Raw genomic sequence first — 22,713 nt, 5'->3', positions numbered from 1 at the left:
GAACTTTGTTTTAATATCTTGTCCACTGTGAACGTATTATTTGATATACTAGTATGTACACTCATGGACATGATGTCTTTATGTATGATGAATAAACTATCAAACTATGTACACTAGCCTTGAGAGGAGTCACGCGCGAGTGTGCCTTATGTGTGAATCCTAATATTTACCGGCATTTAATTGCTGCGTTTGCTGTTGTTGTTTTTGTTTTTGTGATAAGAGTGGTGAGCTCGATCCCAACAAGCGGATACCTGCTCGTGGCCCTGGTCACGGACGCTCACACATGGGCTCGAGCCCCATACGCAGGTACTTTCTCATGACCATGGACGCTCACACAAGTGGTCGTGTGCTCAAGCCAGGCATGAGGATATCTCGGCAAGGCCCAGGTCACGGAATCCCACACAGGAGCACAAGAGGGTTCGAGCCCCACACAGGGGACACTCTAGTTGCCCATTACATGGATCCAAACAAAATAGGCCGTGGGTTAGTAGCCGTTTTGTATGAAACAGTTTCTATCGAACGCCTTTCATAGCAACGTTTCACAGTCAAACTTAGTATGAATTTATAGAGTTTCAAATGATTTGTTAATATGTATATATTACTCAACAGTTCATTAAATGATAGGCGTAACCTGGCCTTTTTGTAACTTCCTATCGACAACAGAAAGGACATGAAAATGTAGATTTTATATGCTCGTAAACAATGCCTACAAAAGTTACAGGTAATAAAAGTATTAATACTCTATGTCCAATTGATTTCGATATGAAATGAAATTACAAGTAAACATGAACGCTGGTACATGATGGTATTTATTTTCATGTTATTTTCTTCTGGATGAATCAGTGAATCAATGTTCGGACGCACTGATGAATAGTTCACTGTGGTGTGAAAAAATATCATCATAGTTTAAAGGGAATACCTCACATGTTAAGGGAACTCCTTGAAAATTGAATTACATTGAGTTTATATATGTATATATGGCATATGCTGTTAATTGAAATAAATGAACACTGGGCACAACAGTGCCACGCTTAAACGATTGCCTTAAATCTGTGTTGTCCTTTAACCATTGCCTTAAATATGTGTTGTCCTTTATTAAACCATTGCCTTAAATCTGTGTTGTCCTTTGATGTTGTTATTTAATATTCCATTCAAACTGTGTTGTCCTTTAATATTGCCTTCGACCTGTGTTGTCCTTTAATATTGCTTTTAAACTGTGTTGTACTTTAATATTGCCTTCGAACTGTGTTGTCCTTTAATATTGCTTTTAGACTGTGTTGATCTTTAATATTGACTTTAATCTGTGTTGTCCTTTAACCATTGCCTTTAATAAATGTTGTCCTTTAACCATTGCCCTTAAGCTGTGTTCTCCTTTAACCATTGCTTTAATCTGTGTTGTCCTTTAACCATTGCCTTTAATAAGTGTTGTCCTTTAACCATTGCCCTTAAGCTGTGTTCTCCTTTAACCATTGCTTTAAACTGTGTTGACCTTTAACCATTGCCTTTTAACTGTGATGTCCTTAAATATTGCCTTTAAATTGTGTTGTCCTTTAATCATTGCCTTTGAATGTGTTGTCTTTTAACAGTCCTTTGGGGACATTTAAAGTATTAAACAGCTCAAAGGCAATAATTTAAGCCAAACTGTTCTTTGGAACAGTTAAATGACACCACAGCTCAAAGTTAATAGTTAAGGGGCAAAACTCCTGTGGTAATATTAAAGAGCAACAGTCCTATGGGGACAGTTAAAGAACAAAACAGTTCAAAGACAGTAATCAAAGCGAAACTGTTATTCGATTACAGTTAAAGGGCAGCACAGCTCAAAGACAAACTGAAAGGGCAACTGTTTAAGAGAAACAGTTCAAAGGTAACAGTTCTACGGTTATATTTATTGTTCACCGATTAACAAATAATACCATCGTGTAACAACAACGTCAATGTTCCCTTGTGTGAGCGAGTTCCTTTAAGTTTTAAACACACATTCCACTTGGTTGTGACTTTCGAGGCAATTTGTTTGAACGATTGTTTTTAACTTAATCGCAACAATTTAAATAGCCCATTCATTAAGAACACATTTTTTCAATGTTTCAACTGAAATATGCGTATAAATTAGCGATCGAACATCGCAATCAATCTACTTTTCCTTATTGCATTAAACGTTTATAAGCTACGAAATTTATATTCGCAAGAAATGTGGTTGATTGTTAATATAATCAGACAATATTTTGCAATCAAAGAAAAAAAAACAAATATTTAGATGACAAGATGATTTAAGAAATACGTTTTAGTATTCACATGTATATTAAATATACAACATTCAAGAATAACTTTGTTTTGAAATGTAGCATTCCCTGCCGAGAAACATGTTAAACGGACAATGACAAGTTATGCTACAATCCTTATTTAAAGTACCTGTATATTCGTAATATATCTGTTGTTGACCAAAGGCAACATTATTATGATCTTTGAAAACAGTTGGAAGACAACCATACACAGTAAAAGGACAATACCGTTCAAAGACAACAGTTCAAAAGCAATAGTTCAAAGGCAACAGTTCAAAAGCAATAGTTCAAAGGCAACAGTTCAAGGGTAACAGTTCATGAGCCATAGTTCAAAGGCAACAGTTCATATGCAATAGTTCAAAGGCAACAGTTCAAAGGTAACAGTTAATGAGCCATAGTTCAAAGGCAACAGTTCAAAAGCCATAGTTCAAAGGCAACAGTTCAAAAGCCATAGTTCAAAGGCAACAGTTCAAAGGTAACAGTTAATGAGCCATAGTTTATAGGCAACAGTTCATATGCAATAGTTCAAAGGCAACAGTTCAAAGGTAACAGTTAATGAGCCATAGTTCAAAGGCAACAGTTCAAAAGCAATAGTTCAAAGGCAACAGTTCAAAAGCCATAGTTCAAAGGCAACAGTTCATAGGCAACAGTTCAAAGGTAACAGTTAATGAGCCATAGTTTATAGGCAACAGTTCATATGCAATAGTTCAAAGGCAACAGTTCAAAGGTAACAGTTAATGAGCCATAGTTCAAAGGCAACAGTTCAAAAGCAATAGTTCAAAGGCAACAGTTCAAGGGTAACAGTTAATGAGCCATAGTTCAAAGGCAACAGTTCATATGCAATAGTTCAAAGGCAACAGTTCAAAGGTAACAGTTAATGAGCCATAGTTCAAAGGCAACAGTTCAAAAGCCATAGTTCAAAGGCAACAGTTCAAAAGCCATAGTTCAAAGGCAACAGTTCAAAGGTAACAGTTAATGAGCCATAGTTTATAGGCAACAGTTCATATGCAATAGTTCAAAGGCAACAGTTCAAAGGTAACAGTTAATGAGCCATAGTTCAAAGGCAACAGTTCAAAAGCAATAGTTCAAAGGCAACAGTTCAAAAGCCATAGTTCAAAGGCAACAGTTCATAGGCAACAGTTCAAAGGTAACAGTTAATGAGCCATAGTTTATAGGCAACAGTTCATATGCAATAGTTCAAAGGCAACAGTTCAAAGGTAACAGTTAATGAGCCATAGTTCAAAGGCAACAGTTAATGAGCCATAGTTCAAAGGCAACAGTTCAAAGGTAACAGTTAATGAGCCATAGTTCAAAGGCAACAGTTCATATGCAATAGTTCAAAGGCAACAGTTCAAAAGCCATAGTTCAAAGGCAACAGTTCAAAAGCCATAGTTCAAAGGCAACAGTTCATAGGTAACAGTTTAAGGGTAACAGTTAAAGCCATAGCTCATATGCAACAGTTCAAGGGTAACAGTTAAAGCCATAGCTCAAAGGCAACAGTTCATATGCAATAGTTCAAAGGCAACAGTTCGAAAGCCATAGTTCAAAGGCAACAGTTCAAAAGCCATAGTTCAAAGGCAACAGTTCAAAAGCCATAGTTCAAAGGCAACAGTTCATAGGTAACAGTTTAAGGGTAACAGTTAAAGCCATAGCTCATATGCAACAGTTCAAGGGTAACAGTTAAAGCCATAGCTCATATGCAACAGTTCAAGGGTAACAGTTAAAGCCATAGCTCATATGCAACAGTTCAAGGGTAACAGTTAAAGCCATAGCTCATATGCAACAGTTCAAGGGTAACAGTTAAAGCCATAGCTCATATGCAACAGTTCAAGGGTAACAGTTAAAGCCATAGCTCATATGCAACAGTTCAAGGGTAACAGTTAAAGCCATAGCTCATATGCAACAGTTCAAGGGTAACAGTTAAAGCCATAGCTCATATGCAACAGTTCAAGGGTAACAGTTAAAGCCATAGCTCATATGCAACAGTTCAAGGGTAACAGTTAAAGCCATAGCTCATATGCAACAGTTCAAGGGTAACAGTTAAAGCCATAGCTCATATGCAACAGTTCAGGGGTAACAGTTAAAGCCATAGCTCATATGCAACAGTTCAAGGGTAACAATTAAAGCCATAGTTCATATGCAACAGTTCAAGGGTAACAGTTAAAGCCATAGTTCATAGGTAACAGTTCAAGGGTAACAGTTAAAGCCATAGTTCATAGGTAACAGTTCAAGGGTAAAAGTTAAAGCCATAGTTCATATGCAACAGTTCAAGGGTAAAAGTTAAAGCCATAGCTCATATGCAACAGTTCAAGGGTAACAGTTAAAGCCATAGTTCATATGCAACAGTTCATGGGTAACAGTTAAAGCCATAGTTCATATGCAACAGTTTAAAGGAAACATTTTAAGAGCAGCAATTCAAAGGCAGCCGTTCAAAGGTAACAGGTAAAAGACAATACAGTTCAGATGAAACAGTTCAAAGGTAGCAGGTCAAGGGTAAAACAGTTCAAGGGTAAAACAGTTCAAGGGTAACAATTCACGGGTACAGGTCAAGGATAAAACAGTTCAGGGGCAACAGTTCAATTAAAAATTTCTAGGATAACAGTTAAAAGAAAAACGCCCAAAAGCACTTTGGTTTTGTCGAGAAAGTTCATTTTCATTCTTACTTTTCGGAAATCATCATCTCACGAGGAACAGAATTCTAACCAAATTGCAGAATTGCCAAGTTTCGGATTAATTTGTAATAATTCGCAATAACACTTCTTACGTGGCATGCGCTGAAGTCAATAAAAGTGGTTGTTAAGTTTTATACCGTATGTTCATGCAATGGTTCATATGCACAACACGTTTAGCACCGGAGAAAAAGCAAGATGTATTTCATTAACTACATGGGTTACTAAAAACGCGTACTCAATAATGCTAAAATAGAATTTTAGGGACTCTTGGAATGTTTGTAATTTCAAGATATTAAGCACGTTGTTAACCATGTTTTTGGACTACTAGGTATACAGACATGGGTGTGCATGTTGTCTCAGAACCGTAATGTGGTATACTGCTCCGCATGTCGGAGTTTAGCTTCATGATATATTAAACGTATCATTACAATAGTCATGTATTTGTTGCCTTTTTTGGTACACGTGATCGTATTAAACTTATTCCAAATAAACTTTTTATCCAAACAGTTTGAAAACCTACAACACGGCGCCGGGACACAAACTTGAATAAGTTGAATTTTTATTAAAAATTCAAAGAAAAAAAGAAACATGGCCCGTATAAAAATAAGACATGTTAGACCTGATGTTTGAAAAGTGATCCTTTTGGACTAAGTCGAATGATAGAAAAAGAGGCATGTCAAAAGACGCGTGCCAGGTATACTTACAGCCACTTTATGGCATGTGTCCCCAACAAGCACGTGGAAAATAGGAGCACCCAAAATAGGCGGGAACACGTTAATCCTATCCTGGATCGAACACACCTCATTGTGCACGTGCTGTCACGAGTCACCACACTATTAAAGAGCTGTCGCTTGTAAAATAAATATCCCAGCGACGCGATGCCACGTTCTCCGATGTCACGTATATCGCGCGTTTAATCCAAATTTGTTTGTGCACTAGTTTATTTACCTCGAGTATTTTAATCCTTTCTTTCAGTATCCATAAAATGATATTTTTTCTTAAATTCTATCTGTTTGATCTGGGAGTCCAAACCCGTCAAATGTTTAAATAAATATTATTTAAGAACGGTTTAGAAAAACAATTCGTCCTGTTACGGTTTTAATTTAATACTCACATTTTAATTCAATTAAAACTATAAAATATAATTATAATTTGTACAATTATTCCTAGAATGAAAACGCTTTTTATATAAAAACACTTTCTCTATTCCACTTATATACACTCGATTAACGTCTTCAAGTTATTTCCAACATTTTGGAAATAAAGGCTATCCTCAAAAACTAAAAACATGAAGATATTCCCATCATAATTTGTATGCAATTATTTACCAGTTATGAAATCCGCCACATCTCTTTTGAAGCTAGAAAGTTTCGTTCCCAGTACGCGCATGTATATATAGTTATTCCCACTTAATTTTTATACCCAGAAAATTAATAAACCAAATGTTTATTGTCTATGATAGGCACACACTATTTCATCCCGCAGAAATTTGTATCCAAAGTACTAATATTCCCTGCCACAAGTGCGGTGCTTCCATCAAAGATAAAACAATCAGTGCACAAAAATAAAAGTGTTCTTCACTAGTTTAATTTATAACTATTTTAATACTTCGAGTAACCGAACACAGTTTCTTTAATTAATAACCGTCTAAATATCCAACTCTAGTTCAAATCAAATTACACTATGAAAAGAAGTTATCTTGAAACATCAAAATTATGAAAATAAATGCTGGAACGCTTATCACTTTGTCGTATTAATCAAGTCGTGGAATTCCGCATTCAAAAGCTGTATATAAGATCGTTCCTTTTCTCCTTGCGAACATCCGCAAAAAGCCCCGAAGAAAAGCAATGCATTTTCCGTACGATGACACTTGGCTCCGCCTTCCCTTATAATTTATGCATAATGAACAGTAACGCTTCGGTGAATCGTAAAGATTTAGTGTCATGTAACCGATGATCCGTACCGGACGACAGTTTTCACGTGAACTCAGTGATTATTGTCGACTTCGGGTTTAAATTTGATCAATTTGAGTCTCTCTCTCTCTCTCTAAGTAGCTATTTGCTATCAAACAACGAAGATAAATTGATGCCGATACTAGAAGTACGTATCTAATATTTTTTTAAATGTAACAAGTCCTTTAAAACGAAAAAAAATGTTACATTAAATAAATGCATTGGTTTGAAAATTAACAAAGCCTGGTACAGTTGTTATTTTATATATATTTTTTGTAACCAAGTTTTTTGCAAATAACGCATCATCATTCTGTTAAAGGCTTTTTCGTCTTTCATGGACAGTTTAACATAAAAACGTTAAAAACACACATCTATGGAACGATTGATGAATGAAAGATATATATCACGTTCTTAATAACATTTTCGGGAAGAGATATCTTGGAAAAGCATTGGTTCAAATTATCCGTTTATTCTTAATCGTTAAACGCGCATTAACTTTCGGGAGTTATTTTTTTCAATAATACAAGAAATGTCTTTTCCAGATTTTGATTGCTTTCACAAACAGGATGATCGTACTAAGAAAACACGGTGAATTCTTCCAAGAAAATATTCTGAAAATCTGAAAATCAACAATATGTACCAGAACAGTCAACGTCTCCCTAATATTTACCCCTCCCCCCCCCCCCCCTGGTCTGAATGGAGGGGTGCTGCGTTGTGACAGGGGGTCCTCCGGAAACTCTCCTGACACTATGAACCATAGCATGTATTCGCGCTATAATTAAAGTAAAATGATTTTCATTATTAGAAATAAAAACATAAATCATATTTAAGGTCGCATAGTACTTTTATAAAAATAAATAAATAACAGTTGTTAACGTTAAGATAATTACAAAAAGGCAAATTTTTAGAAACATTCTGGACATTCCAATTCTGGTATACCATGTGATTCTGGTATTTTAAAAGAAATATATTCATTCCAAATACTACTGCTTAACTTTAGCTTGACGTAAGTTTGATACAACCAACTTTTAGCTTACTCATTCATATATTTTTGCTGTTACAAATGTACTCATGATATCGCCAATCGCACGAAAATGTTACATCAAACGCTTAAGATATCCACGAGCATAAACACGGCGAAAAGTTATGGGAAGAATTAAACGTTAATTAATTAGAATCTAAGTTTTCAAATTGCGATTAAAATGTTTTAAAAGTCATGTGCAACACCGCCCAAAAGTGGGGCCACTCGTCATGTCAACAGACGTGGATGAGACGCTATTTACATTAGATAATATTTCTAAAGGCATTATGGTGGATGGGAGATTGGACTTAGTCGGAAATCATCGCCGCGGAATGTTACTGATATATGAAGTAATATGCTGTAAAACTCCCCCGCCCCCTATGTGGCTGTCTGCTGTTAAAATGTCTACAAGACGTTGAATAGGTTGCCTTGACTGGTTTAGCAGAACGTCCAAGCTTTCGGTCACCGGAAACACTGCGGAAGACCAGCGTATATTATATATATGATGAAATGGCTGTCACTTTTGAGTCCAAGCCCTATATGTGAGCGGTTCTCGGAGAAGCAATCAAAAATAGTATTTCAAACAAAGGCGCACATACAAATCTCATATATGATCTACTAAACATTAAAAAGAACAAATTTATAATTCAAATTGAAAGAAAAATCCCACTGGACTAGATCCAGGCCAGTAGCAACATGACAATAGGAAGTCTAGATGAACATTAACTACAATATATAGATAACACTTGACAAAAATGCCGCTGTGTTCTTATTTCATGTATTTGAACAGTCATCTGACGATCCCATATCATGATTTCGTTCTGAATGTTAACAAAGCGTGCTTATAAGGATAGGTATTCATTGCATTTGGAATGATTTTTTGTTGCCGTGGTTTCCTGTTGTTATTTTCCTCCCTTTTCTCACTATGATACGTACGCTATACAGGAAACTGTGGAATTCCATTGACTGATTTTATAAATATATATTATATCATATTATACCCATTTCAGTAGTATATATATATATATGTGATATGCATGTATAGCTGACGCACGAAATTAAAAAAAAAATTGTTCCGTAGGAGTTAAGCCCGATGTAAAAATGACCTGTTGGGGCGAGATGAGTAGGCATTATATTCATTAAATGACCCATATATAACATATTCGCTTTAATAAACTTCAATTCTAAAACGTCTTACACAGCCGTAAACACGTCTTACACAGACGATACTGTAAGACAACAACAGCATTTTGAGTAACGATCTTCTCGGCATTTTCCGTAAAATGTGGTAATGCGCCCCGGTTGTTCTTTGATGCGTTTTTTGATAATAATTAAACGCTCCGTCTTCTTCTAGCGCAGTGTTTTCATCAGTCTGCAGAAAGTGTTGTCTAAATCACACGCACATGTTGCAGATTTGGGCATTCGAGACAATAAATATTACTTTTATGGCCCTTTGTATTGCAACTTGAAAACGTATTAACGGGAAATTGAGAAATTCGCAATCAATTGAAATTATCAATGAATGGCTATTTATTGGGACGAAAAAGCCATAAACAGCAGACAAACAGTCATTTAGTTTTACGGTTGACAGACATCGAAGGTGACAATTTTGAATCAACAACTGAAATAGCCTAGGCGATATATCAAACAGGTATATTGATGTTCCATGTGAATAATAAAGACGAGAAAAAGTCACTACATTAAAACAACACCTTTTGGCATAGACTAAACATATATCAAACCAATATTAACGCATCTGGTAGAAATATTGGACCGATATTTCAGAAACAATCTGTAAAAAAAAAAACAGCAGTAAGCGAGGTAACTCCAATTGCAATGTTTATAAAGTCTACTAATTTACATTCTCCTTGAAATATATGAACTTGAACAGCGGCAATAAAACTTAGTCGCATGACATAATGTCACGTATGCTTAGATGTGAGGATACTCACGATGGTGATCTACGATAACAAATTAACCTAACATACAAGAAGGTTGTGTAACACAGTATTGAGGCTGCAGAATTGTTAGCTATACTAGCTAGTTACACGGAGTTGCAAGGGTTAACAAAGCTTCCAACCAACTTTTATAACACTACCTAACGTAAGTTTGATACAACCAACTTATATTATTTTTTATCTATAATTGAAAAACTCGGTCATGTTCATAATCGTGACCTTGATAATTGAACTGCGGCTACACAGGCGAGGGCGTTCGTGTTCACTCTTAGAAAAAGAGTTCATTCCAACCAGCATACCAAGTTTCATCACCTGAAGACAATTTCTTTTACATATCTGATTCCATATACCAGAGATAGCAGCCAATACGTTTTTATACATGGTTGTTTGGAATGCAAATTTATAAAAAAATGTGTTTGAAATGTAATTTGACCAAATGGAGATGCCATTACAGAGGAATGGAAAAGCCAGGAGGGTTAGTACATGTACATTCCCAAGTTTCCAAGTTTGTTTGTCATAGAACTCGGTTCATGATTCCATGACAGCAGAACCACTACTGGGAAATAAAGTAAGAGACATTGTTTAATAATAATTTATTTCAACAAACAGACTTTAGCACTTTAAAAGCTAAACAATAGATAGATTAGTCTATATTATAGTACCAGCTCAGAAATATAACCATTATCAGAAATATACTCTCCTCAAATAACTTACAATACTAAGGAACAGGCCCCAATTTCTCAAAAGTTCTTAAGTGTTACAAGCTTAAGTCGCTTATTTCATTCAGCCGATTGTCTGACTTGATCTTGATTTTACTAAATAAAAACTAGTCAATCAATACTATCATAAAGGTAATTTATTATGTCAGAAAATAGCTAATTGAGCTTATGTTTCTTGTTATCATATACCCAACTTTAAATAAAGATTCTAGTATGGTGTAATTTACTTTTGAAATCCAAAACAGTTAAGAATGTACATATTACACATACAATTTCAAAAATATTGCAGTTAGCTCAATCTTGTTATAAGGGGCATTAAGATGTTTCAGGAAACTGGGGCTCTGAGACAGGTTTGTAACAATACACACAGGCATCATGACATGCTTCTAGAATGGTACACTCAATGGAAATGGATTATGAATACAAAATAGTTTCTACAGACAATAATGCCAGATAACAATTTCTGCAAATAATATGGCAAATAATATGCTATCAAAATAATTTAAGTAATTATTGTAAGTAAAATAGCTGTGTGCATATTAAAACAAACAACAAAACATAGATGAAAATTTCAAAAAGAGAAAGAACTTCATTATTATAGCAACATGTTATACATGTAGTATATCTTGTATATTAAACCAGTCTAAGAAATATAATTAAAACTAGGATATATCAACAACATTTTGCCATTTATGATTTTTTTCTCTCAAAACCCCCCCAGCTTTTCAATAAAAATTTTAAAGTCATATATATGAATGATGTGCATCAAAATGGCATGCATAATAATTCATTAAACAAAAAAAATATTGGTTCACATTCATATAATACTAAGATTAAAGCACTTAGTCAATAATTTGAAATATAAAAACTGTATTCTTACTTTGGACCTCTATTTTTGAACTAACCTAATAGCTAAGAATCCTATGATAAATAATTAAAAAATATATTTGAATAAATTCATGGCACAATTGCATTTAATAGAGTGTAAGCAAAAGGTTTTATGTTGCATTAAATATATAGCAGATAGAACCTTCATGCTTTCACCTGTCCATAAATGAATATAAGAATCTACATATCTGAAACATAGTGGCAAGCTAACTTTTGAGTAAAACATGCACAAAAAATGACCTCTGCAGAAATCTCTTATTCCTATGGTAAACAAGGCTTGAGTGTGTCAAGGCTCGATCTACTTGTTTATTGAGTGTAACTTGGGAACTTTTTGCTACTATCCCGTGAAAATCTCTCAAAAAAAAAAAAACATGGCAAGAAACAATGAAATATTTACTATCATTTTGAAACTACCGTTATAATTTTTATGTGTATGCAAAATCTTGTTAAGTGAAGAACACTATGTGAACTGTTTTATTCCATACTGTTGATAAGCTTGGTAGATGTACGGCTTATTTTTGATCTTACATCTTGCGGATCAAGCATTAATTCGGGTATAGCTAACTTAGATTTTGCTTTATTACCGTAGTTAAGATACTGTAGAGCATGAACACAATTATGTCAGATTAAATATCCACTGTATGACGATAACAGAAGGTGACATAGCCTCTAAACATCAAGTTGCCATTAGTTCTTTTAGTTAAATGCATTAAAAAAAAAACCCAAATAATTGTGAAAATATTGTTGGTATTTGTTTTATGCGGATAGACAAAATAATACACATAGCAATAATTGAATTATATGCATGTTTATCAGCAGGGCTTCTTAAATTTTGGAACCTCAGTCCGTCCGGACGTGGTGACACCCCCCCCCCCCCCAAAAAAAAAATAATCGCCCCCCACACCCCTCCAAATAAAAGACCTGTTCAAAAGTCCGATTATATAGAAATGTCACACATTTTCGCGATGTGTATTCTGTCAATATTTTTTCGCAATGTGGCAATTCGTAAGATGGCTCTAGAACCGTCATCAGATAGTAATTGATACAAACTTAATTTCGAATTAGATTATCATCGAGAAACAAGAAACGCTGCGATACGCTGATAAAATTATCAGTGAAGTTTCTGCTTTAGCACTGCCTTGGGACTTTCTAGCTTCTCATCTCTGTATTGTGTCAACATCCACCCTGTGTATAATTATCTTGTATGCCTATATGATCTAAAGGCCTTACATAAATGTTGGAATCAGAAAGAGAATCTTACCCAAAACAGCAATTCATTCTTTAGAAATTAGCACAAGCTAATAGCCGCATTTGAGAAATATGTATAAATTATTATATATTTCAGCTTTAGGGTAATAATTGGATAATTATAATAAATACATACAATCTTGGGCTTGTTGAAGAAAATCTTAACTTTAATGACTTTTAAGAAACAATTATTACAATTTCAGACTTTTTGATAAATACCTTTGCACAAAATGAAGATAATACGAGGGTGAAAATGCATGCAACTAAAATGATTTTGTTGTTGTTGTTGTTAAGTCATGCTGGAAATGATGACTACAACTAGTGATTGCAAATGATGATTGTGAAAATAATGCAACTCGTCACACATTTCATTATATAAACATAAAAGGCCAGGACTGCAAAATTTAGGAGACAGCTGCTATGAAGTAGATGTAAATGTTGTCCCATCTGTTTCCACAACCAAAACAAACCATAACTGGTTTGTCATTGTCTGTGACTTCAGTATCGGAAAACCTCACTTCTACATGCATACTGTTCAATATGAAAATTCATTTCATGTACATTTATACATCAAACGTGTGTATTGCAACTGATTATGGCCTATACAAACTATTCATATCATTTCATTGAAAATGAATAGCACAATTTAAGAGATAAATAATTGTTTCAACCAACCACAAAACTTTTGCCTCTGGAGTGCATCATATGTGCACTATGGACATAACTAAGGAAAGGGATCATCTTATAGATCACTATACAACAAAGTCAGTTGTACAAAAAATCAGAATGTAACTTTACGCCTGAATTACATAAATAGCAATAACAGTTTGTAACGCTAATTACAATGGAAAAAAGGTGTTCCAATAAATAGCATACACACATACACATAATTGTAAACCGTGGTTATTGATAACATCAGATGACTTCTTTAGCATAAAAATATGCAAGATTTGTGCTTGATTGTTCAACTTAACAAGAGTGGCCCGGAGCGAACGATATTACTATCACTTTGGTTTTCTGTCACACAAACAAGGGACATAACTCAACAATTGTATGAGCCAGAGTTATGGGCCTTGTAAAACATGTGCGAGTTGTCTCTGGCAACTTTTATACCAAGTTTAATATGAATATCTTGAACCGTTTGAGATATGGTCATTTCGTTTATTCTAAACCATGAAGTAATGTATATAACAAGGTGCACCCTTGAATTTATATAAATAATTAAAAAACAAATAAACAAACAACATTTTGTAGATACATTGATGAGGAGTAATAATAGTTTAACAACATGTAAAATGACAAGCTACAAAAATAGATGGCTTTATACAAGACTCTATCAACAACATGGTCTAGTGACCATGATCTATAACATTCTATATACAATTTACTCAACAGGAAAATAGGCATAATCTTAAAATATAGACTATTTACAAAACATATAAAGCTATACATGAAACTTGTTATTTTGATCTGAAAACAAGAGTGCAGACAAGCGAACTGTGATGCTAGTCTGTTGTTGTTTTTTTTCAGTAGAAAAAGTGATACAACTAAATAGTAATGAAAGCCAGAGACATGCGCCTTGCTTTAAATGTGTATATTGTCTATGCCAACATGTTTACCGAGGTTCATTTGAACATCTTAAAACATTTTTTTTAGTTATAGCCAAGGTTAGAGTTTTTGACACAAGTTACTTTTTTTCTTTGAAGAACAGTTGAAATAAAAATGTGCTCTATTTTACATATTAAAGACAGGCTTATCTTTAATGTAAAATTACCTGGATAGCAATGGTTTCCTAGTAGAAATATCATGTTACCACATTTTAACATGCTAACCATACATGTCCTGATGGATAGACGGTGCATATTTGTTTCAGGCGGGTTGGCAGTATTCAGCATTCAAGTTAAAGAATCAGACAAAATACTCCCCCCCAAAAATCCCCCTGCCAATGCACACATTAGGAATAGTATGTTTGTATAGAGTATGGTAACTACATCAAAAGATGTTTTTATAATTAGTAAAAGATTGTGTTTTCTAAAGGAAACCAAAAATAAATGAAACCTTAGTGTTAAGCAGGAAATGCCTCTATACTAGCTAGCACGCATGGGCAAACTTCTAAATAACACACCTTATAAAACCAATGAATAACTACATGGAAATTTGGCAGTTGTAAATTGCTTAATGGACTTATGGTTGTCAGAGCTCTTTGTTGTATCCTGATTCTGTATCACACAGTCGCCTAGTGCGCATGCGCAATAATACCAATAAGATATATGACGTTTGCCATGAAATTGAAATGCTTTTGTAAAAAAAAATATTGCTATTTCCATTTTAAATATTTCTTTAAAAGTATGAAATAAATGAAATATTATGTTAATTGATCAATATGTTGGGTTGTATAACTTCTCGTTGCTTGCATAACAATACATAGCACTCAACCTTCAGTCTCCTGCAATATGGACTTTACACAAGCAACAAGAAGTGATACTTCTCCAAGGATTAACCGACTAACATAATATTCCCGATGTATCATCTATATAATAAACATGATTCCTCATGTTGTTTAAAAATATACCTTCTGAGTATTCATAAACTCATCTCTGACTAATTACAACAGACTTATTCCCCTTTACAGTGAACTCCAGCCCTTCTCTGTACCTGAATAAACAGTTGAAATAACGCAATGTTTAAATTAAGTTCAAAGGGGCCAAACCAAAAACAACTTTTTATTTTGGTAACCAAAAAAATAATTCTGAACAATACTGAAGAGTTGGATCCCTTTAGTTAAGCACTTATGCATATAATATTATGTACGTACTAATTTCCACTAATAATACATAATGTTCCTTAAATACAGAAACATTGAAAACCATGTTTAAAGTAAACTTGGAATAAATATCATTTAATAAAAAAGTTAATTTAGGGAGTTCATAGCCAATGATACAAAATATATAAAAAAACAAAACAAAACAAAATTAGCGCTTCTCCAAATCAATAGAAATCCTCGAGAACAGAACCATTTTTGTTTTAGCCTGATTATCTATGTTAAAAACTGTACAAATGGCACAAAATCTTCTAAAAATTGTACATCAGAACAGAATGGTATTAAATATAACGTTAGAGAAAAATTAACATCAATACATTTGGAAAATGGCAGAATAAATATGCAATACTACAAGAAATGTAGAATATCTATGAACAATATAGTTGATTTAAAAATACATAAATGGAGTAGATTCATATATACATGACAGAAACAATTTAGTAACAATGTTTTCCATTGTTTTTTGCCCCATTTTAAAAAGAACAGGTTGATTCTGAATAGGCACACTGCAAAGAACTTCAATATTATATAATATTTAATTAAAATATAAATTTGACAAAAATATCAGAAATGTTTAATTGAAGTAGTTTAGTATATAATGTTTATATGTACATATAATCATATAATTAGCGTATAAATAAAAACAAAGGAAATATTTAATTATCTAAAGCATTCAATTCTAGGAAGGCAGAAGTGTGCACATGCTGGTCCCCATGAGGACAGAGGTGTACTCCCATAAAAGGGCAAAGTGCTGTACCCTCCAATGAATCTTTAAGCCCTACTAAATGGTCATTACTTGTTCAGTCAGTTAAATGTTAAAAAAATCGTTAAGAGAGATTATGTCATATTTGCCCAGTAAAACTCATAGATCCAAAGTCTTATATAATGTTTGTTTGCGCAAACACAAGTTCTATTTCTTACTGACATACAGTTGGTCAGTTGTCTCACAGTATATCTTTGACTTTGTAGCAATGTTTACTTCTAATTGAATGTTTTGAATATTTTATTGAAATGCTTATAAATGTTTGAAGCTGACTTGGAGTATGTTTGATTGGTAGATCAATCAGTAACTGCAAAATAAGTCTTTTTCAGAATTGCTGTATTCATGTATAAGCCTGCAATACGTGTCTCTTCCTAAGGGCTGAGAAATGAAATAGAAAGACTGAGGTTTCTACAATACTGCTGTACATGCCAGGGGGTAGGGGTGGCTGGGGATAGGGTGGCGGGGGATAGGGGGATATGAGACACGAGGGAGGGGGGAAGGGGCCTCAGGATTTCTTCGTGGCTCCGATGTTCTGGTAGATCTGACCTTCATGGGGTGTCCTGAAATAACATACATAAAATGCATATTATACAGAATCAGTTTTACAAAGATTGTGAAGAAAGTTATAATAACTTCTGCTAAATCATTCTCATTAGACGATGTTGCTTAGAGAGTGGTCTTGTGTTGTGGGGTCCCCCAAAAAAGAAGCTTGGTTAGGGTTACATCCTTTTCTAAATCAGGTAGGGTAGGTAGGCTTTTTTCCCCCCTTTTTATACCAACTGAATATCAAAACTTCAGGGTTGGCACCTGAACCAAATGTATTGTTTTTGGCCTGGGTGAAACCGGAGAACTAGGGGAAACCAACTTGTCGAGCTTGGTGACACCACAAATCAAACTCACTTACACACAGACCTGAAATCAAACCTGGGAAGCCTCGGTGAGAAACAAGTGCTCTAACCACTGGGCTAACCGGACAACTGACTACAGTATTTGTGACTTTTTTATAGTAATTAGCTGATGAGGAAGTGGATAAAAAGTCAGGTTTTTCAATAAAAATCTTCATTCAAGCACTTTTATACAAAATACTTAAATACATAATGCCCAAATGCAATGCTGGAAGTGACGGCATCTATTCCCAGGTTTATATTTTTAACAGGAATGATGTTAAATCCGGTCATGCACATGGTATTGTTTTACAAAAATACCACTTATATTCCATTTAAGAATGATGATTGGCCACTAGACAGTTTACCTCGGCAGGTCCTTGTGTGGTCGTTTGTGTTGGTCATTAGGGACTGGATGTGTGGTCGGGTGGAGCCCACGTGTCAGAGAGTTACGCTCTCCTGCTGCGTACTTGATGTTTGTGTACTCCCGTCCTGCGACCTGGCTTTGCTGTGGAAAAAAAGTGAAAATACAGACTTGATAACACGAAATCTGAAAGAGAAACGGTGGCTGCTGCTAACTGTAACACTTTCAAATACAGAAATAAGCTACAACAAAGCAGTTTTCAAATGTCACATGGTGAGAAAAAGTGTAGAGCCAGACTCAGGCTCAAACCCAGGACCTCCTGCTAACTGGGTGGGTTCTTTACCAACTCAGCTTCCTGCTTGCTTGCACACCGTCTCAACACCTGTATAGGTAACAGCACTGTGTCATACTCCCCTGCCAGGACAGAAAACACGGTAAACATGTTCTCAACACAAAAACTAATAGGATATCGAGTATTCAGACACGCCCAAAGTTGGACACCATTTGTCACAGGGTGAGATAATGTGCTCGAGCCTGGGACCTGCTTACAGGGAGCTCTACAGTGCTCTAACTACTGAGCTTGCGGACCGCTTACACTTTGTGTTACAAACTTAAAGGGATTATATTGTATACATACACACAAGTTCATAACTTGCATACAAAATTGAAAAGGGCTTAAAATAAACTATAATTATAACCGTTGCACCAAAACCACAACTTTCATAAATAAGGCTTTACCCTATTTTACCAACCCCAGAGATTTATCATACATACCTGCTCGGCCTCGGCTCGTTTCTTCTCTGTCTCTATGTAGTGATGTATGGCGTAGTAAACAAACTTGTACTGGGCCTCGGTTTGAACCATTCCCGACCTCTGGGAGCGCACCATCTGTATCGTCTTCTGGATGTCAATCTCACAATCCATACCTGTGGAAGTCATATACAGTCACAGATTTAGTTTACACCTACTGACTTCAGCTTAACTGTGAGGACAGCTGTAATCTGATATGAATCACTTCAAGTCTGTTCTCTGGGATGGAAACACGAGGTGGTGTCCACTGAGAGGCCTTGAGAATGCCATACATATCTTTGTCATAAAGTGAAATCTTAGATGGTATATAAGCTATTCCAATATTAATGATAATTTGATATTTATTACCCAGTATAAAAGTTGTAAATGCAGTTCAGGAAATGATGAGAAAAAACAAACTTTGTTGCCAACAGCAACATTTCTAAAGATTTAAGATTTTTGAAGTTACAACTCCGATCCTTTATTGAAACAGTGCCCATACAAGCCTTATTATATGTGACTGTTGTAGTTTTACTTACCGTATTGTTTGATCTGATTCAACAGCATGTCTATCACACAAAACGTTCCAGTTCGGCCAATACCCGCACTGAAAAACATCAACAAATTTTGTTTATGAACTGCATGCATCTATGTCCTCAATTTGCTATCAACACATTCTTAAGCATTGTATAATCTTATATCCTTGATTCAAAGCAGTAAGGAGTATATTGGATAGTTTCTGTAATCTGAGCTATGGCAGACATTTTATGTGTTAGGGCTCAGCAAAAGCTGGTTCGGACCTGTCCAAAATTATTTTGATGACTGCTGTAGCCAAATGGCTTTAAAAGTATTTAAAAAATGCCTCAGTCCATATACATCTTCTTGGGGCTGACTGGACAGTCCTTATAATGTCATATGATCCCCAGTGGTATAATATATTTCTTAAAGAGTAATAAAGTCCCATTTACACTAAGCCTTCCTTTTCTTTGTAAAATTATGACACTGACAGTCAAAACTCGTTGGCTCAATAGTGCTTGGCTCTATATCCTCATTGCCTCGAACCGAATTGAAAGGACAGGTATTCTTTTGCTATATGTTCATATAAAATTCGAGGTAAACAAGACTTTCTTTAATGTATCAAAGAACAAGAGCTGTCACAGTATTTGACGAATGCCCCCAAATGTGACATTGACCTATGAACAAGGTCAGTACATGAAAAATTAATCTTGCGTTTACGTGTCAAATACATATGGCAAGTTATTTTAAATTGCCTCTGAACATAAAAAAATACCACCCATATTTGACAACCTACACTCTTATGACCTTATATTCAGCATTCCATTGTGAATAAACACTAAGTGTATCTTTCACCTTAGAGGTAGGGACATGGGTCTTGAAGGCGACACGTCATCTTGGTATGTCGAACACATGTGGCAAGTTATTTTAAAATCTGTCCATACAAGAAAAAGTTACAGCCTGGACACAACAACCTATACTCTTATGACCTTATATTCAGCATTCTATTGTGAATAAACACTAAGTGTGACCTTGAAATTAGAGATACGGACATGGGTCTTGAAGGCGCCACATGGTCTTGGTATGTCAAACACATGTGGCAAGTTATTTTAAAATCTGTCAATACAAGGGAAAGTTACAGCCTGGACACAACAACCTATAATCTATGTCCTTATATGCAGCACTCCATTGTGAATAAACACTAAGTGTGACCTTGACCTTAGAGATACGAACATGGGTCTTGCATGCGACACGTCGTCTTGGTATGTGGTACACATGTGGCAAGTTATTTTAAAATCTGTCAATACAAGGGAAAGTTACAGCCCGGACACGACAACCTATAATCTATGTCCTTATATGCAGCACTCCATTGTGAATAAACACTAAGTGTGACCTTGACCTTAGAGGTAGGGACACAGGTCTTACACGCTACACGTCATCTTGGTATGTGGAACACATGTGGCAAGTTATTTCAAAATATGTCCATACAAGAGAAAGTTACAGCCCGGACACGACAACCTATGCTCTATATCCTTATATGCAGCACTCCATTGTGAACAAGCATTTTCAGTGAAAAGATATCCCCCGCCAACGATGGCTTGTTTGTGCTTGATGGCTTGTTTGTGCTTGAAGGATAAAAAAAATCTCAGAAAGAATAAGATAAGCACATTGGTTTTACTGAGAAACGGCTGCAAACAATGAATTTTTAATAAATCAAGGGCAATAACTCTAAGGAAAATTGACCAATCCAAAAGAAAAATAGACAGGCATCATCACAGTATGTTGGTTCTTATTTATTCCAAGTGTCATGAAATTCTACCAGCTAGTTGCATAGAAAAGGCTGCAAACATGGATCTTTTAATAAATCAAGGGCAAATAACTCATATAGAAATTACACAATCCAAAATATAAATAAACAGGCATCATCGCAGTATGTTGGTTCATATTTATTTCAAGTTTCAAGAATTTCTACCAACTAGTTACTGAGAAATGGCTGTAAATGAGTTTTTCAAAAAATCAAGGGCAATAACTCCAAGCACAATTGACCAATCAAAAAAAAAATGAACAGGCATCATCCCAGTACAGTAATTCATATTTATTATAAGTTTCATGAAATTCTGCCAGCTAGTGACTGAGAAATGGCTGTGAATGTGCATTTTTCAAAAACTCAAGGGCAATAACTCCAAGGAAAATTGACCAATCAAATTTTTTTTTGGACGGGCATCATTCCAGTATAGTGGTTCATATTTATTTTAAGTTTCATGAAATTATACCGGCTAGTTACTGAGAAAACGCAGGTGACGGACGGACAGACGGAAGGAAGGACGGACGGAAGGAAAGACGGACAGACGGACGGAAGGACAACGCCATTTCAATATCCCCCCTCCCTTTTTCATAGGCGGGGGATAATAAACACTAAGTGTGACCTTGACCTTAGAGATAGGGACACGGGTCTTGCACGCGACACGTTGTCTTGGTATGTGGAACACATGTGGCAAGTTATTTAAAAATCTGTCCATACAAGGGAAAGTTACAGTCCAGACAACCTATGCTCTATGTCCTTATATGCAGCACTCCATTGTGAATAAACACTTAGTGTGACCTTGACCTTTGAGGTATATGGACACGGGTCTTGCACGCGACACGTCGTCTTGGTATGTGGAACACATGTGGCAAGTTATTTTAAAATCTGTCCATTCAAGGAAGTTACAACCTGGACACGACAACCTATACTCTATGTGCTTGTATGCAGCACTCCATTGTGAATAAACACTAAGTGTGACCTTGACCTTAGAGGTAGGGATACGGGTCTAGCACACGACACGTCGTCTTGGTAAGTTGAACATACACATTCAGCAATCCTGCTTGGCTCGATATTCTTGAGAATCGAAGTGCTTTGGCCAGTCCATACCGGGTATATTACAATAATTTGATTGTTAGCTAAACTGTTGTCTTATTTGACTATTTGGTAAGCCTCACCTGCAATGGACAACAATAGGCCCTGCAGTTGATCCTCTTATCTGGTCCTGTTTGGAGTTGACAACATTGAGAAAGTCTAATACAATGCTAGGATCGCTGGGTACGCCATAGTCCGGCCACGTGTGGAAATGGTACTGAAACACTTTACGGGGACCCTCAACCTGGGAATAAGATATGAACATAATATAAGTGTATAGAACGGACAATTGAGAAAGTGATTTACAACAATACATTTGAAAGGACTGTATATAATTATCAGTCCAATCAGCTACAGATTAAGCCTGTCATGTGACAACAGTGATAGCCAATAACATTTGTTAGCTTTAAACAGCTCTCGGCTACAGTATAAGTCTGTTTTTAATCACATTGTTAGCAAATATTCAAGCTGCATTTAGTGGAATGTTTCATATACAAACATTTTAATTTCACTGTCAGAACAAAATGGTTGAAGTAATTATCCAGTCATATTATGAGTGATTATGCTGAAATAACATCTAAATCTAATTGGCAGAAATGATATCACTTTCAAACACCTTAGTTACCAACCCACCTTTCCCTCATTCGATTCTTTGAGTATCTCAAACTCCCGGGTATGGTAATTCTTATCTTCCTCCTCGGCAATGTATTTCACAGTTATTGTGCCTGAAACAAGATCCATCAATCTAATAGTTACACAGTCTTATTTCAGCTTGTCTGTTTCTTATGTAGAAACCAGTGCTTGTGTGCGTTCTGAGGGACAAATGTACATGTGGGCAACAGCAAGTAATTATTTCATGATATCTTTTAAGTATATATACTGTGATCTTAACAATTCTCTTACACAGTTTTTAAGATATGGCTAAGGGTTATATTTTTGCAGA

General features: G+C 35.4%; 2 protein-coding genes across 4 annotated transcripts in view; both read right to left on the bottom strand.

The window, feature by feature from the left end:
- LOC128203094 (protein Wnt-4-like) overlaps positions 1-6,889 on the bottom strand; it is a 48,888-nt gene extending 41,999 nt beyond the window's left edge. The window contains exon 1 of the mRNA XM_052904365.1: positions 5,656-6,889. Within this exon, the coding sequence (XP_052760325.1) occupies positions 5,656-5,756 (101 nt within the window). The 5' untranslated portion in view covers positions 5,757-6,889. The remainder of the gene's footprint in view (positions 1-5,655) is intronic.
- Positions 6,890-13,884: 6,995 nt separating this feature from the next.
- Positions 13,885-22,713, bottom strand: part of LOC128246448 (tyrosine-protein phosphatase non-receptor type 11-like) — a 49,056-nt gene continuing 40,227 nt past the window's right edge. For all 3 annotated transcript variants that reach the window (XM_052964663.1, XM_052964662.1, XM_052964661.1), the window contains 6 exons: positions 22,404-22,495; positions 21,854-22,014; positions 18,898-18,965; positions 18,344-18,495; positions 17,574-17,713; positions 13,885-16,881 (listed from right to left, as the gene is read on the bottom strand). In XM_052964663.1, coding sequence (XP_052820623.1) covers positions 16,827-16,881; positions 17,574-17,713; positions 18,344-18,495; positions 18,898-18,965; positions 21,854-22,014; positions 22,404-22,495 — 668 coding nt within the window. In that variant the 3' untranslated portion in view covers positions 13,885-16,826. The remainder of the gene's footprint in view (positions 16,882-17,573; positions 17,714-18,343; positions 18,496-18,897; positions 18,966-21,853; positions 22,015-22,403; positions 22,496-22,713) is intronic.

Source organism: Mya arenaria, chromosome 9, assembly GCF_026914265.1.
Source record: "Mya arenaria isolate MELC-2E11 chromosome 9, ASM2691426v1".
Taxonomy (NCBI): domain Eukaryota; kingdom Metazoa; phylum Mollusca; class Bivalvia; order Myida; family Myidae; genus Mya; species Mya arenaria.
This window is presented reverse-complemented; position numbering and strand designations above follow the sequence as displayed.